The sequence below is a fragment of the Rhinatrema bivittatum genome, chromosome 6 (assembly GCF_901001135.1).
Source record: "Rhinatrema bivittatum chromosome 6, aRhiBiv1.1, whole genome shotgun sequence".
Classification (NCBI taxonomy): Eukaryota; Metazoa; Chordata; class Amphibia; order Gymnophiona; family Rhinatrematidae; genus Rhinatrema; species Rhinatrema bivittatum.
Genome location: NC_042620.1, coordinates 351,241,579 through 351,258,144, shown reverse-complemented (window position 1 = coordinate 351,258,144; position 16,566 = coordinate 351,241,579). Strand labels below are relative to the sequence as shown.

General features: G+C 43.0%; 1 protein-coding gene across 1 annotated transcript in view; it reads right to left on the bottom strand.

The window, feature by feature from the left end:
• MAP7D3 (MAP7 domain containing 3) overlaps positions 1 to 16,566 on the bottom strand; it is a 948,456-nt gene that overhangs the window by 751,540 nt on the left and 180,350 nt on the right. The window contains 2 exon segments of the mRNA XM_029607816.1: positions 13,406 to 13,486; positions 13,587 to 13,688. Of these exon segments, the coding sequence (XP_029463676.1) occupies positions 13,406 to 13,486; positions 13,587 to 13,688 (183 nt within the window).

The window sequence follows — 16,566 nt, the reverse complement described above, 5'->3', positions numbered from 1 at the left end:
TAGGCCTCCAGTTTTCTTTGGAATGAGGAAATATCTGGAGTAGAATCCTCTGCCCTGCTGAGACCTGGGCACTGGTTGAATGGCCCTGGCTGTCAGAAGGGTGGATAATTCTATTTGTAACTGAATTATTTGGGAATTTTGATGTGGGTAGGAAGTTGGTGGGAATTCTGGAGGAATTGAGAGAAAATTTAGTTTGTAGCCGTGAGCTACAATGGAAAGTACCCATTGGTCTGTTGTTATCTTTTCCCAGTTGTTGTGGAAAAGGGAAATTCTTCCTCCCACTGGTATGTTTTGATTGGGGTTTTGGAGGTTGGGTCTGATCCCTGGATCTGTGTTCAAAAACCCGTAGCTGGACCCGTCTGTGGAGGAGGCTGGGTACGGGCTGGTCTTGGTTGCCTGGCTTGAGAACGCTGGGTAGGTCTAGAAGGTCTAGTTCTCGTAGGTTGATTGTAGTACCTCCTTGGCCTGTAGTATGGACGTCTAGGTTCCCTACGTTGGAAACGTCTAGGGGCCTGGGTGGTTGGTTCTTGAGGTAATTGTGACAATTGCCTTAAGGTCTCTGTGTGATCCTTAAGTTGCTGGACGGCATCTTGCACTTTTTCCCCAAATAAATTGTCTCCACGGCATGGCAGATCTACAAGTTTGTCCTGTACTTCAGGCCTGAGATCTGACGCTTTTAACCAGGCCCATCTTCGAGCAGTGATGCCCGCTGCTGCTGTTCTTGAGGCTGTGTCAAAGTTGTCATAAGCAGCCCTAACCTCATGTTTCCCAGCTTCTAGGCCCTTGGCAATGATTGATTGTGCAGACTCTTGAAACTGCTCTGGAAGAGAATTCGTGAAATGCTCCATCTGCTTCCAGAGATCCCTTTGGTACTGTGTCATGTACAGTTGGTAAGCAGAGATTCTGGAAGATAAAAGTGCACTTTGATACACTTTCTTTCCCAAAGAATCCAGAAAACGATGATCTTTTCCTGGGGGAGCTGATGAATGTGGGCGTACCCTTTTAGATTTTTTCTGGGCAGATTCCACTACCACAGATTGATGTGGTAACTGTGTTTTTTGAAAACCTGGTGCCTGCTGCACTAGGTAAGTGGTATCTACCCTTTTATTCACTGCTGGGACCGTGCATGGGTGTTCCCACACTCGTTGTTGTAGGTCCAACAGAACTTCGTGGATGGGAATAGCCAAAACTTGTTTTGGTGGGTCCACAAATTGTAGTACCTCTAAGGTATGCTGTCTTGAATCATCTTCAGTGGAAAGTTTGAATGGAATTGTATCCGCCATCTCTTGGACAAAACTTGAAAAGGATAAGTCCTCAGGTGGGGATCTTTTTCTTACTTCAGGTGGTGATGTTTCTGACATGAACTCTTCTGAAGATGTCTCAGATTGTTGCTCATCCCAAGAGTCATCTTCATCTGGATGTTGATATGGAGTTCTTGGGATTGTTTTAGTAGGAATACCTGATGGTCCAGGTAATGGGTCCTCGATGGAGATTATTGGAGGATTTATGTCCATCTGTTTTTGAGGAGTTTTATCGACAACTTTTTGATATTTTTGTGAAAGTCGTCGAAAAAGTGCCTATTCCTGGGCCTCAGTATCTTCCTGCTCTGTAATTGTCGAGGGAAGGATGGGTGTCCTCGAAGTAGATGTCGAGTGTAATGCTCTCGGTGTCAATTCCGTCGACGGTGGTAACATTACAGCCGGGATTTGGGCGTATATCGACGTCGATGACGTGATTATTTTTGGTGTCGACGTCGATTGAGCCGTCGGAGCCAAAATTGACCCCGGCATCGGTGTAGTCACCGGCATCGGCAAATTTGCCGGCATCGATATGGAGAACATCGGCATCGACAATGAAGTCGGTAAGGTAAGTTGTTCCTTCAGAGCCTGTGAAATCACTTGACGGATTAATTCCGACAATTCCAGCCGCACAACCGTTGGGAGCAGAGCGGTTGAGGGCGGTGGCGTAGGCTGAAGCACAATTTCCTGACACGTACCTTGTGGTGGCTCTGGTGTCGATATCGGAGTAGAGGTAGGCCGAGGCGTTATTGACTCCGAGGTTTCCTGATTTTTAGGCCACTTCGCTGTCGAGGGTTCCTGGGAAGCCGAGTCGGACAACGAGGGGCTTCGATGACGGTGTCAATGTTTCGACTTTGATTTTTCTATCGATTTCGTCGACGTCGAGGACGATGAAGGGGACGAGTGGTCTCCCGAAGGTCCCGGTTGAGGTTTTTTAAGTATTACCCTCTTAGTCGCTCCAGCCGGAGACGACTTCGATGACTGCGATGTGGAAGGAATGAGTTGCAGGCTGAATAGATGTTCCATCTTTTCAAGCCTGATTTTCCTAGTTTTTGGAGTCATCTCCGCGCACTGTGGACAGTTATGGACATCATGTTTATCTCCTAAACATATCACACATTCCGTGTGCGGGTCTGTAAGAGACATTTTTCTCATACACACAGGGCATTTTTTTAAATCCTGTGGACATTGTGAAATCGACGGCAGTCGATTCGACTGAGGAGAATTTAAAAATATCTCCGAAATCAAGATTTTTTTGACTGGGTTACTTACCGGCCGGCAAGAACAAACCCCGAGAGATTTCTGTGACAGAGAATTTCAAATTTACGACTATTAAGTCGAATAACAGTTGAGGTAAACTCAACGGCTCCGGATCCGCGATGCTAGCTGCAGCGCGGAAAAAACGAAGACTGAAGAGAGACACCTGTGGCAGAGAATATCATAGCATGCTGGGCATGCTCAGTGGCCTCACTGGGGCCAATCAAAAGTTTCTAGAAACTTTGACAGAAAGTTTTCCCGCCTGGGCTCCGTTCGGTGACGTCACCCATATGTGAGGACTAGCATCCTGCTTGTCCTGGGATAACACCTATTACAAGGTAAGCAATTTTGCTTTATCCCAGGACAAGCAGGATGCTAGTCCTCACATATGGGTGAATAGCGAGCTAGAGTCTGAGTCATTTTTTATGAAGGCAACAGTGAAGTATTGTTGTTGAAATGAGTCAGACGAAGATCACAGCAGGTTGGATGTAGAAGGAGTTGGGATTAAACTGGAAACAAGTTCTTTAAGACAGATTGTCCATAGGTTGAATCTTGTCTTCCCTCCTTGTCCAAACAGTAATGAGCTGCAAAGGTGTGAAGAGAACTCCATGTTGCTGCCTTGCATATGTCAAGGATTGGCACTGAACGATAGTGTGCTACTGAGGTTGACATTGCTCTTACTGAGTGTGCTTTTACTCGCCCTTGGAGAGGAAGGCCTGCTTGTTCATAACAAAATTGTATGCAATCTGCTAGCCAGTTGGATAGAGTATGTTTCCCCACTGGGTTACCTGGTTTGTTTGGATCATAGGAAACAAAAAGCTGATTGGATTTCCTGTGGACTGCAGTGCGGTTGAGATAAAAGGATAAAGCACGTTTACAGTCCAAGGTATGTAAGGCCATTTCTCCTTGATGAGAGTGAGGCCGTGGAAAGAATGTGGGCAAGACTATTGATTGGTTTAAGTGGAATTCCTTGACTACCTTAGGGAGGAATTTAGGATGAGTACGGAGAACCACCCTGTCATGTAAGAACTTAGTAAAAGGTTCATATGTGATAAGTGCTTGTAACTCACTCACCCTTCTAGCTGATGTAATGGCTATGAGGAAAATAGTCTTCCATGTAAGAAATTTTAGGTCAGTAGAATGTATGGGTTCAAAAGGAAAACGCATAAGCCTTGATAAAACCAAATTGAGATCCCATGGTGTGGCTGGGTGTCTAATTGGTGGTTTGAGGTGAGTCAAACCTCTCATAAACCTGCTGACAAGAGGTTGTGTGGAAATAGGTGCATCCGCTACCTGGTTATGGTAAGCAGAGATTGCACTTAAATGTACTCTTACAGATGAAGTCTGGAGACCAGATTCTGAAAGATGATATAAGTAGTCTAGTAAAGAGTTTGTAGTGCAAGTGAAAGGATTTATGTTGTTTTGCGTGCACCACAAAGTGAATCTTTTCCATTTGGAAGCATAATTCTTCCGTGTGGAAGGTTTACGTGAAGCTATAAGTACTTGAGATATATTGGATGAAAGATTGAGTGGTTGTAAAATCAAGCTTTCAACATCCATGCTGTCAGGGCTAGGGATTGGAGGCTGGGATGGCGCAACCGACCCTGATCCTGAGTTATGAGAGTGGGAGCTACTCCTAGACGAATGGGATCCCTGACTGAGAGGTCGAGGAGAGTGGGGAACCACACTTGTCGAGGCCAATATGGGGCTATGAGTATCATGGTCCCCTTGTCCTGTTATAGCTTTACTAGAGTTTTGGTTATGAGTGGTATCAGAGGATACACGTAGAGTAGGCCTGAATTCCAAGGGCGAGCAAATGCGTCCTTGGCTGGCTTGTTGTTCAGGTTGTATAGGGAGCAGTAGTTGTCTACTTTGTGATTCAGATGTGATGCAAAGAGGTCTACTGTTGGATATCCCCAAAGGCAAAATATTCTGGTCACTACTGAGGGATCCAGGGACCATTCGTGTGGTTGGAATTGACGACTGAGTCTGTCCGCCACTACATTGTGAATGCCCGCCAGATAAGTGGCTTTGAGAAACATGGAGTTGCTCAGGGCCCAACCCCATATCTGAGCTGCCTCTTGACAGAGGAGGTAAGACCCTGTCCCTCCTTGTTTGTTGATGTACCACATGGCTACTGTGTTGTCCGTTTGGATCAGAACAGTCTTGTGTGTAAGGCAGTCCTTGAAGGCATGTAGAGCATAACGTATAGCTCGAAGTTCCAGGAAATTGATTTGAAATGTTGCTTCGAGTTTTGTCCAAGTGCCTTGTGTCTGGAGATTCCCTATGTGAGCTCCCCAAGCCAAGGTGGATGCATCTGTAGTTACAGTGATCTGTGGAATTGGTTGTTGAAAGGGTAGGCCCTTGCGTAAATTGTCCTTGTTCACCCACCATAGTAGAGAAGAACGTAGTTGGTGGGTTACTTGAATCTGAGTATTTAATGGTTGAATGGCTTGGATCCATTGTGATCGTAAAGTCCATTGTGTTATTCTTATAGCTAGACGTGCCATGGGTGTGACGTGAACTGTAGAGGCCATGTGGCCTAGTAAAGTTAGGAACAGGTCAGCTGTTACATGTGTTTGTGATGTGAACCACCTTGCTAGTAATGAGATTGTTTCTGCCCGGTCCTCTGGCAGAAAAGCTCTTGTCAGGTTGGTGTTCAATTCTGCTCCTATGAATTGAAGCAGCTGTACTGGTGTGAGATGAGATTTCTGGTAATTGACCAAGAATCCCACTGAATGTAGTGTTGCAATTGTTTGAGAGAATAGAGAGCTCCTTGTAGAGCTCATAACTGGTACCGCTCATAACTGGTTTACTTCCTACCTGTCCAATCGTAATTATAAAGTCAAAATTGGCAACCACCTATCAAAAGAAATCCCCCTGAAGCAAGGAGTCCCGCAAGGCTCTTCACTTTCATCTACCCTTTTTAACATTTATCTTCTTCCGCTTTGCCATCTCCTCGCCAACCTTAAACTTCCACACTTTTTGTACGCTGATGATGTACAAATTCTTATTCCAGTAACAGAATCTATATCCAAAGCCCTTGAAATCTGGGACACTACTCTCACTGCTATCAACAATCTATTAACCTCCTTACAACTTGCCCTCAACTCCACAAAAACAGAACTCATGATCATATCTCCTCCTACTCCATTACATACTTCGCCTACCTTACCTATAACACCAACGCACATACAATTCTCTCACCAAGTCCGAGACCTAGGAGTCATTATTGATGACCAAATGACCCTCAAAAAATTTATCAGTGCAATCCTTAAAGAATGTTTTTTCAAATTACATACACTCAAAAAATTGAAACCCTTGCTTCACGCATCTGATTTCCGGACAGTTTTACAAGCCATGTTGTTTTCCAAAACAGATTATTGCAATTCACTCCTCCTAGGCCTACCTAAAAATGCCATCCGCCCCTTACAAATTCTGCAAAACACTGCAGCCCGTATCCTTACCAACACAAACTCAAAGGAACATATTACGCCAGTTTTGAAGGACCTTCACTGGCTCCCCATTCAATATCGCATACAGTACAAGACATTAACACTGATCCATAAAGCCCTCCACAATCCTGAAATGAAATGGTTTAATAATTCACTGCAATTTCAAACTTCTATTAAACCTACCAGAAATCAATACCTCGCCACATTACAGACCCCCTCACCCAAAATATATAACCATGCCTCCACCAAAGCACGAGCGCTCTCCTTTGCTGGCCCATTGTTATGGAATACCTTGCCCACTGAACTGCGCCTTGAGCCATCTCCCAAAACTTTCAAGCAAAAACTCAAGACATGGTTATTTACACATGCCTATACCTGAAATATATATGTCTTTCTTCCCCTTTTTATGCCCTGCCTTATTTACCCAACACCCCCTTTCTCTACACTATCTCTAATTTCCCCTTTTTTATGTCCTTACTGTAAATACCATTCCATACTTTTGCTCTTAATTGCACCTGAAGCGCTTTCTCCCCTCTCTTATCACTCCTAATTATAACTCCATCTCCTCCTAACCTGTCCCTAACCTCATACCTAATTTCCTAAAATCCCTTTACTTTCCAGCTCTGTTTAACTCAGCTCAGTTAATCCTAAATGATAGTTCTGTTTTAAAAGATTCTACTTGTTTTATGTTCAAATATATATATTCTTACTTTTGTTAAATGTATAATGCTTATTTAATCCTGTTAAATGTATAACGCTCCGGCGTAAGTTCCTGTTCATTGTACACCGACGTGATATCTTTGATGAGCGGCGGTATATAAAAAACTATAAATAAATAAATAAATAAATAGAGACTGACTTCTGATGAGCCAGTCGTCTAGGTATGGAAATACATGAGCACCTCTTTTGCGTAGATGTGCTGCAATGACTGCTAGACACTTTGTGAATACTCTGGGAGCAGAGGAGAGACCGAAGGGAAGGACTCTGTATTGGTAATGTTGATGGCCCACCATGAAGCGCAGGTACTTGCGATGAGGAGGGTATATTGGGATGTGAGTATAAACATCCTGAAGATCCAGAGAACAAAGCCAATCTCCTTTTTGAAGAAGAGGAAGCATGGTGCCTAGGGAAACCATCCTGAATTTTTCTTTTTTTAGAAATTTGTTGAGATTTCTGAGGTCAAGGATGGGTCTTAGGCCTCCTGTTTTCTTTGGAATGAGGAAATAACGGGAGTAGAATCCTCTTCCCTTCTGAGAACGGGGCACTAACTGAATTGCCCTGATTTTCAGAAGGGTGGATAATTCTGTTTGAAGAAGAATTAGTTGAGACTCTTGGTGTGGGGTGGCTCTCGGTGGAAATTCTGGTGGAATTGACAGGAAATTTAGTTTGTATCCTTGAGCAATTATAGAGAGCACCCATTGGTCTGTTGTTATTGTTTCCCAGTGAGTGTAGAAGTGGGATACCCTTCCTCCCACTGGAAGTTGTGTGTGAGGATTTAAAGGAGTGGTTTGTTCTCTGGGCTGTATCTCAAAACCCAGTAGCAGGGCCCGTCTGAGGTGGGGGTTGAGGACGGGGTGCCCTTGGCTGTCTAGTTTGGGCACGTTGCTGCTGAGGCCTGGTGGATCTACCCCTTGATGTCTGGGAGTAGTATCTGCGCGGTCTATAATAAGGCCTCCTTGTTTCTCTCCGAGGAAGCCGACGAGGAGGCTGTGAGGAAGGATCCTGAGGCATCTGAGACAATTGACGTAAAGTCTCTGTGTGTTCCTTCAGTTGCTGGACTGCCTCTTGAACTTTTTCTCCAAATAGGTTATCTCCCTTGCATGGAAGATCAACCAGCTTTTCTTGGACCTCAGGCCTGAGGTCAGAGGCCTTAAGCCATGCATATCTTCGTGCAGAGATGCCCACAGCTGCAGTCCTGGAGGCAGTATCAAAACTATCGTAGGCTGCCCTTACTTCATGTTTACCTGCTTCCAGGCCTTTATGTATAATGGCTTGTGCAGGTTCTTGAAGCTGTTCAGGCAGTGAGTTGGTGAGTTCCTCCATCTGCTTCCATAAATTTCTCTGATACTGTGTCATGTACAGCTGGTATGCAGAGATTCTGGAGTTTAACATTGAAGATTGGTAGATCTTCCTTCCCAAGGAATCAAGGAAGCAATGATCCTTGCCAGGTGGGTTGGAGGAATGAGGCCGGATTCTTTTTGATTTTTTCTGTGCAGATTCAACTACCACAGATTGATGTGGTAGTTGAGCCTTCTGGTACCTTGGAGTTGATTGTACCAAATAGGATGAATCCACTCTTTTGTTTACAGCTGGCACTGTAGATGGGTGTTCCCAGATACGGTGCTGTAAGTCTAAAAGCACTTCGTGTATTGGGATGGCTAAAACTTGTTTTGGGGGATCCACAAATTGCAGGACCTCTAAAGTATGTTGCCTAGAGTCCTGTTCCGCTTCCAACTTTAAAGGGATGGTGTCTGCCATGTCCTGTATAAAATTTGAGAATGACAGATCTTCAGGTGGAGACTTCTTTCTGGAGTCAGGAGGGGAGGGATCCAACATGAAATCCTCTGAAGAGGATTCTGTATCTTGGCTATCCCAGGATTCCTCTTCCTCTTGTCTATGAGTGGATCTTTTTGGAAAGTGCAGACCTGATGGACCTGGTAATGGGTCTTCAGCTGGAGTAGGTGGAAAAACCTGTTTATCAGGTTTCTTGGGTAAGGTGTCGATGACATCTTGGTATCTCTGAAGTAGACGCTGTAAAGATGGTAGGTCATGGACCTCATCCTCATCCATAGGTATGGGTGTCGATGGTATTGGTGTTGGTCTCGACGTCGACGTCGAGAGAGGTCTTTTCTCCAATGGAGGTGGTAACATAGACCTCGTAGCAGTCGATGGTAGTTGCGCGTAGATCGACGTCGACGTGGTGATTATCCGTGGTGTCGACGTCGATTCCTCTAGTGTCCTCGGCGTCATGGAGGACACCGGCATCGGTGGTCCCACCGGCATCGGCAACATAGCCGGCATCGATGCTGGAAGCATCGGCATCGACGATCCCGTCGGAATTAGTTGCTCCTTGAAAGCCTTTGAAATCGCTTGTCTGATGATCTCAGACAATTCCAGCGTTACAACTGTTGGTACCAGAGCAGTTGTAAGCGGTGGCGAAGGCTGAGGCGTTGGAACCGCTGCAGGGCCCTGCAGGGGTTCAGGTGTTGAGATCGGAGGAGTAGGCCCAGACCCCGAGGTTTCCTCCAAACGTAGCCGCTTTGTAGTCGACGGATCGTGGGACTCTGACTCAGTCGTCGATGACCGTCTGTGTCTATGTCTATGTTTAGACTTTTGCGGGTCAGCGGATGTCATCGAAGTGGACGAGGAGGAGGAACGATCTCCCGACGGTCCCGGGGTGGATTTTTTAAGCAGTAAGCGCTTTGTCGCTCCGGCCGGAGACGATTGGGATGACGTCGAAGGTGATGGTGTTAAATGTTCCATCCTTTCTAGTCGGGATTTTCTTGTTTTCGGCGTCATCTCGGCACACTGCGGGCAATTTTGTACGTCGTGTTTTCACAGAGGCAAATTACGCACTCGAGATGCGGATCAGTTAACGACATCTTACGGGCACATACCGGGCATTTTTTAAAACCGGTAGCCATAGTGCGATCGACGGCCATCGAGGCAAAAACGGAATTTTCTGTGAGAAAAAATTTCTCCTAAAGAGAATAATATGAGAATAGGGTACTCACCAGCCGGTGAAGAAAAAACCCCCTGAGAGCTGTGACAGAGAATATCGATGAATATATGTGACTATTTAGTCACGAAGGTATTGAGAAACTTCTCAAAGGCTCCTACACCGCGATGCAAACTGCAGCGCGGAAAAACGAAGACTGAAGAGAGACACCTGTGGCAGAGAATATCATAGCATGCTGGGCATGCTCAGTGGCCTCACAGGGCCAGTCAAAAGTTTCTAGAAACTTTGACAGAAAGTTTTCCCGCCTGGGCTCCGTTCGGTGACGTCACCCATATGTGAGGACTAGCATCCTGCTTGTCCTGGGATAATGGAATTCTCCTCCAAGAACTTATCCAATCATTTTTTAAACACAGCTATATTAACTGCACTAATCACATCCTCTGCAACAAATTCCAGAGTTTAATTGTGCGTTGAGTAAAAAAGAACTTTCTCAGATTAGTTTTAAATGTGCCCCATGCTAACTTCATGGAGTGTCCCCTAGTCTTTCTACTATCCGAAAGAGTAAATAACCGATTCACATCTACCCGTTCTAGACCTCTCATGATTTTAAACATCTCTATCATATCCCCCCTCAGCCGTCTCTTCTCCAAACTGAAAAGTCCTAACCTCTTTAGTCTTTCCTCATAGGGGAGCTGTTCCATTCCCCTTACCATTTTGGTAGCCCTTTCTCTGTACCTTCTCCATCACAATTATATCTTTTTTGAGATGCGGCGACCAGAATTGTACACAGTATTCAAGGTGCGGTCTCACCATGGAGCGATACAGAGGCATTATGAGATTTTCCGTTTTATTCACCATTCCCTTTCTAATAATTCCCAACATTCTGTTGCTTTTTTGACTGCCGCAGCACACTGAACCGACGATTTTAATGTGTTATCCACTATGACACCTAGATCTCTTTCTTGGGTTGTAGCACCTAATATGGAACCCAACATTGTGTAATTATAGCATGGGTTATTTTTCCCTATATGCATCACCTTGCACTTATCCACATTAAATTTCATCTGCCATTTGGATGCCCAATTTTCCAGTCTCACAAGGTCTTCCTGCAATTTATCACAATCTGCTTGTGATTTAACTACTCTGAACAATTTTGTGTCATCTGCAAATTTGATTATCTCACTCGTCGTATTTATTTCCAGATCATTTATAAATATATTGAAAAGTACGGGTCCCAATACAGATCCCTGAGGCACTCCACTGTCCACTCTCTTCCACTGAGAAAATTGTCCATTTAATCCTACTCTGTGTTTCCTGTCTTTTAGTCAGTTTGCAATCCACAAAAGGACATCGCCACCTATCCCATGACTTTTTACTTTTCCTAGAAGCCTCTCATTAGGAACTTTGTCAAACGCCTTCTGAAAATCCAAGTATACTACATCTACCGGTTCACCTTTGTCCTCGTGTTTATTAACTCCTTCAAAAAAGTGAAGCTGATTTGTGAGGCAAGACTTGCCCTGGGTAAAGCCATGCTGACTTTGTTCCACCACTTGGCGCCCAGAGGACGTCCTAGACAGCAGGGCTAATTCATCCTTGCTTATCTATGGAAAAATTTGTTTTATTTCACTTGAGTAAGAAAGTCTGCAAATTTTACAGAATATTCTAATATGACAGTGGCTCTCAACCCAGTCCTTGGGGTACACTCAGCCAATCACGTTTTCAGGATATCCACAATGAATATGGATTTTTATACATCAAAGGCAATGCATACAAATCTATCTCATGCATATTTATTATGGACATCCTGAAATCTTACCTGACTCGGTGTGTCCTGCAATATGTTATGCAAATATTCAACCACATAATCTGGTAAGAAGCTATATGGGATGGAAGTAAAGCATTCTGAAAACTGTACCTCTCAATATGGTCAGAAATCAAACTCACAACCCAGGGATACCAAGATATAGGTCTTAATGCCTTTGGATATTTTAAGTGCAGTTTCGATAACCACATTGTGATATGGCAGCTGGGATTTGTTGAATCCTTGAGCTATCTGGACATGCCACTTTGTGTCCATTTTCTCACGCATAAGAAATATTCTATATGTAGTTTCTTGCAGCCTCGTAGGTACATTCTGGAAGTGTGGGAGGAGAGGTGCTGATAAAACATTAGGAGAATTGAGGTATTGATGAAACTAAGTAAAGGTGCCCTGGGCTTTCCTGCTGCCTTTAACCAAAGTGGATAGCCTTAACCATCCTTTGAACAAAACCTGAGAAGAAAAAATACCTCAGATATAAAAGATCTCAGGTAGAGAATGCACTTTCTCCTGTTGCAGAGAGGGCTTTGAAGGGAAAACTGAAGATTTATCTGTCTACAGAAAAATGCTTGCCATAATTATTTAGGTGATGAATGTTGTAATGGCACCAATGAGTGCAATTGTTTAATGGATCTTCCATGACAAGGATAGCGAAGAAATGGGCAGTTTTCTGGGCCTGCATCATTATCTCAAATCTCAGAGTGGGCTGGTTTTGACAAAGGCATAGTGAGCTGAACAAATATCAGCACTAGCACACTTGGAACCAAAGGAGATAACATCAGCTGGTAGATTATTTGATGCATCTATTAGGGTAAAATAATTTAACATTGAACCCTCAACACTGAAACTACATTAGAGAATATTTGGTAGCGTTTAGTTAATCTAAGTTCGTCTTGAACAATTCAGATGAAAGTGCCACTTGTACAATCTAAATGGCACCTTCGAGGGACAGCTCAAAGGCTTCAGACTAGCTCTAGGGATAGTGGTGCAGAGCACCCTCAATGAACACCAGCTTCAAAACAATAGGAAACTTTGTTGTGTTTTGGCTCTCAAGCCATACACTGAAGTGTTGAGCTGACATAGAGCCTCTGCGTGAAACTTGGTGCTTGCATCTTTTAGCTCTTGATGCAAGTCTTTGGAGTCCTGCGAAAACTTAAGTGGGGAGAGTGAGATTTGGCTCTGAACTCTCAAAAATCATCCTTAGAGTGAGACACTAGAAGCTGAGCACCTCTTTGGCAAGGCCTGGTCACCAGTGTGACCATCATTAACTCTCTGGTTCATTTGTTGAGCATTTGGGGCCAGTTTCTCAGAGCTGGACTTGAATTCAGCAGCACGGTAGACACAGAGCCTATTTTTGTAGGATTGAACCATTCTTAGCAACATCTTTATGAAAATCCTACAGCCATTAGAACATAAGACCATAAGCTCTGTGACTCACTGAGGGAAGCTCTGCCTATGAAGGTCACAACACGCTCCCATACAACATGGCTAAATCAGCCTGCTATCAATGGGAAAAATTACATGTGCTTATGTTGAACACATAGTAAGACAAGTGAAAAATATGGCTCTCACAAAGACCATAACTGATATATTAGCATTCAAAGATTCTCAAGATGGGGGAAATATTAGTTAATCAAGCAATAGCTGAAAGCAGAAAACAAACCTTATGCAAAAGGTGAAAGGAGAGTAGTGGTGTTGCTCAAGAGAAGCTGGGGCTCTACCCTTTGAAAACTACCCCCAAAACTTTGAGCAAGTTTGTAAACCACAAAATAGCTCTCTAGTATTAGTGCTTCTCAAAATAAGACCATAATTATATAACTTGTTCGCACAGAGAATATGCAGTCATTCTGTTATTATGCATTTCATCAACTACTGGCATGATAGGTAAACATGAACTTACCATTATGCTTTTCTAGTTCTTCTCTCCGGTTTCTGGCTAGTCGTTGCCTCTCATCTGTTCTCAGAGTAGAACCATCTATCACTGTTTAAAAAAAATGAATAAGTAATTTTTGAAAAAGCAGAATTTAAAAATACAGTTTCAAAGAAAGTACAATTTGAATGTATCACTATGTGGATTATACCTGGTTTGGTTGTTGACTTCATGATTATTGGAGATTGGATTAGTACAGCACTATTTCCACTTTGGTTTCTTCGTTCATCTGCTATTGCTTGGGCTGCAGCAACTGTTTGGGGAGAAAAAAATTGAAATTTTAAAAACAAAGAGCTACAAGAACCCACTAACTCCAAAGTTCCGTAATTGGCTTATTGGGACGTTCAATATGCAAATAAACTTTTACATTTAATATATCAAATTATTTAAATTGCAAAAATAATTCTGAGTTAAGGAGTTAGCTAGTGTAATTAATGTGCCTTAGAGACGTAGAGGTCCATATTCAAAGAAAATCCAGCTAAGAAAGGTAGCCAAATTTAAATATCCAGCTAATTTAGGGTATTTAGCGGTGTGGTTGCGCTGCTGAATATATGCAGATAAGTGTATAGAGATAACTTTAGACCTACTCAATAGCACAGTTAGCTTATCCTGCTAACTCAGGGGGTCATTTATCAAATTGCTATAAGGCGTTTTCGCCTGCATTAAGGGCTTACTGCATGCGAAAAGCGCCGTTAATGCATGCGATAAGCCCTTAACGCATGCAAAAATGCTTTTAACGCATGCGATCACACCATAACGTATGCAAATTCGAAAAAGAGGAGGAATTAGGGGCGGGAGTGGGCTGGGTTTACCAGTTTGCGAATTCCTATCGCACGGCTTTAACACCGAATTTAGCTACACCTTTTTCAGTAGCGTTAAGGCTTGATTGCATTTTGCGATCTGTTCTGAAAGGCCAGTTTTACTAGTTTTGAAGGAGAGAGAGAGAGAGAGACTAGCCATAATGCCCTCAACCCTAGATAGGTATTTATATCTCTATGGGAGGCCCACCTAGTAAATCAGTCATTAGGCAGAACTGAAGACACTGTGCATAAACAGGGTTTTAAAAATCCATTCATCTGCTTTTCATGGCAAGCAAGTTTTTACAGTTGAACAGGTTGCAAATTTTGTGGTAGCTCTTATATAACTTTTTTCTGTCTTACAGCTATCGATCCACTGACAGGAACAGGAGAAATTACTACTTACCTGATAATTATGCTTAAATATGAGCAAAACAGAATGCATACTAATTACAAGAAAAAACTTTGGTATAACTTCCACTCCACCCTTCCAATTTGACAACATTCACATTCAACTCAAAGACAACGTTAAAGACCTGGGTTTCTGGCTAGATAATGAGCTAAATTTTAAAAAGCACATCACAACAAAAACAAGAGAAGGCTTTACACAAAATTCAAATACTCAAACACCTAAAACCGCTGCTTCATCCCCAGGATTTCAGAACCGTTCTTCAAGCCCTCATCTTCTCCAGTTTGGACTACTGCAACTCCCTTCGGATAGGCCTCCCTAATTCAACCTTAAGACCACTGCAGTTACTCCAAAATGCAGCTGCCAGAGTCCTGTCTGGTAAAAGAAAAGCCGACCATATATCCCCAGTACTCCACAACTTACAATGGCTACCAGTTATAAAAAGAATAGAGTACAAAGTACTCACAATCCTACACAAATCAATTCACAAAGCTGACTACTCTGCCTTGGACAATATTATACACCTACATAAATCTTCACGTACAACAAGATCTACATATAAAGTTCAGCTGGATGTCCCTTCATTACCTCAAGCCAAATTATCCTCCACTAGAAATAGAGCCATCTCTATCGTAGGCCCAAAATTATGGAACTCACTACCTCAACACCTCAATTCGCAAGAAAACTTTAAATCTTTTAAAAAAGATCTTAAAGATTGGCTACTTTCACAGTCTTACAATGGCTGCTCACCCAATGACAACAGAACATAAATCTTTTTCATATCCACCTTCACGTTCTTTTTATGCCAGCAGTCCCCTCCTTCTGTCTTTCGTCCTATCTTGCAGAAACCTTTTCTTCTCATTAACGGTATCAACCGTCAACTTCAAGTGTTGCTTACACTCATATCTATTGTTCAATGTATTGTTCAATGTATTTATTGTCTTTTATTAAGTTAATGTTCTGATTCACTCTCTGTCACACTGTTATGAATTTAAATGTAACTGGTTTGTTATAATGTAAACCGGAGTGAAGGCTATGTCAGCTGTACTCGGTATATAAACAAATGCTAAATAAATAAATAAAATAAATAAATTTCCATACCTTTAGTGAGGGTAGATCAATCCCCACGAGTGGGTTATTCACCTTGCCAGCAGATGGAGATGGAGCAAAAGCTGACATCATAGCTATATCGTCCCATCCCGACATCAACCCATCAGAAATCTCTGGAAAAGTCAGAGAACATAAGAAATTGCCATGTTGGGTCAGACCAAGGGTCCATCAAGCCCAGCATCCTGTTTCCAACAGAGGCCAAACCAGGCCACAAGAACCTGGCAAATACCCAAACACCAAGAAGATCCCATGCTACTGATGCAATTAATAGCAGTGGCTATTCCCCAAGTCAACTTGATTAATAGCAGTTAATGGACTTCTCCTCCAAGAACTTATCCAAATCTTTTTTGAACCCAGCTACACTAACTGCACTAACCACATCCTCTGGCAACAAATTCCAGAGCTTAATTGTGCATTAAGTGAAAAAGAATTTTCTCCAATTAGTCTTAAATGTGCTATTTGCTAACTTCATGGAATGCCCCCTAGTCCTTCTATTCTCTGAAAGTGTAAATAACCGAGTCACATCTACTCATTCAAGACCTCAAATGATCTTAAAGACCTCTATCATATCCCCCCTCGGCTGTCTCTTCTCCAGGGTGTTCAGCCCTAATCTCTTCAGCCTTTCCTCATAGGGGGAGCTGTTCCATCCCATTTATCATTTTGGTTGCCCTTCTCTGTACATTCTCCATCGCAACTATATCTTTTTTGAGATGTGGCAACCAGAACTGTACACAATATTAAAGATGCAGTCTCATCATGGAGTGATACAGAGGCATTATATTTTCTGTTTAATTAACCATTCCCTTCCTAATAAT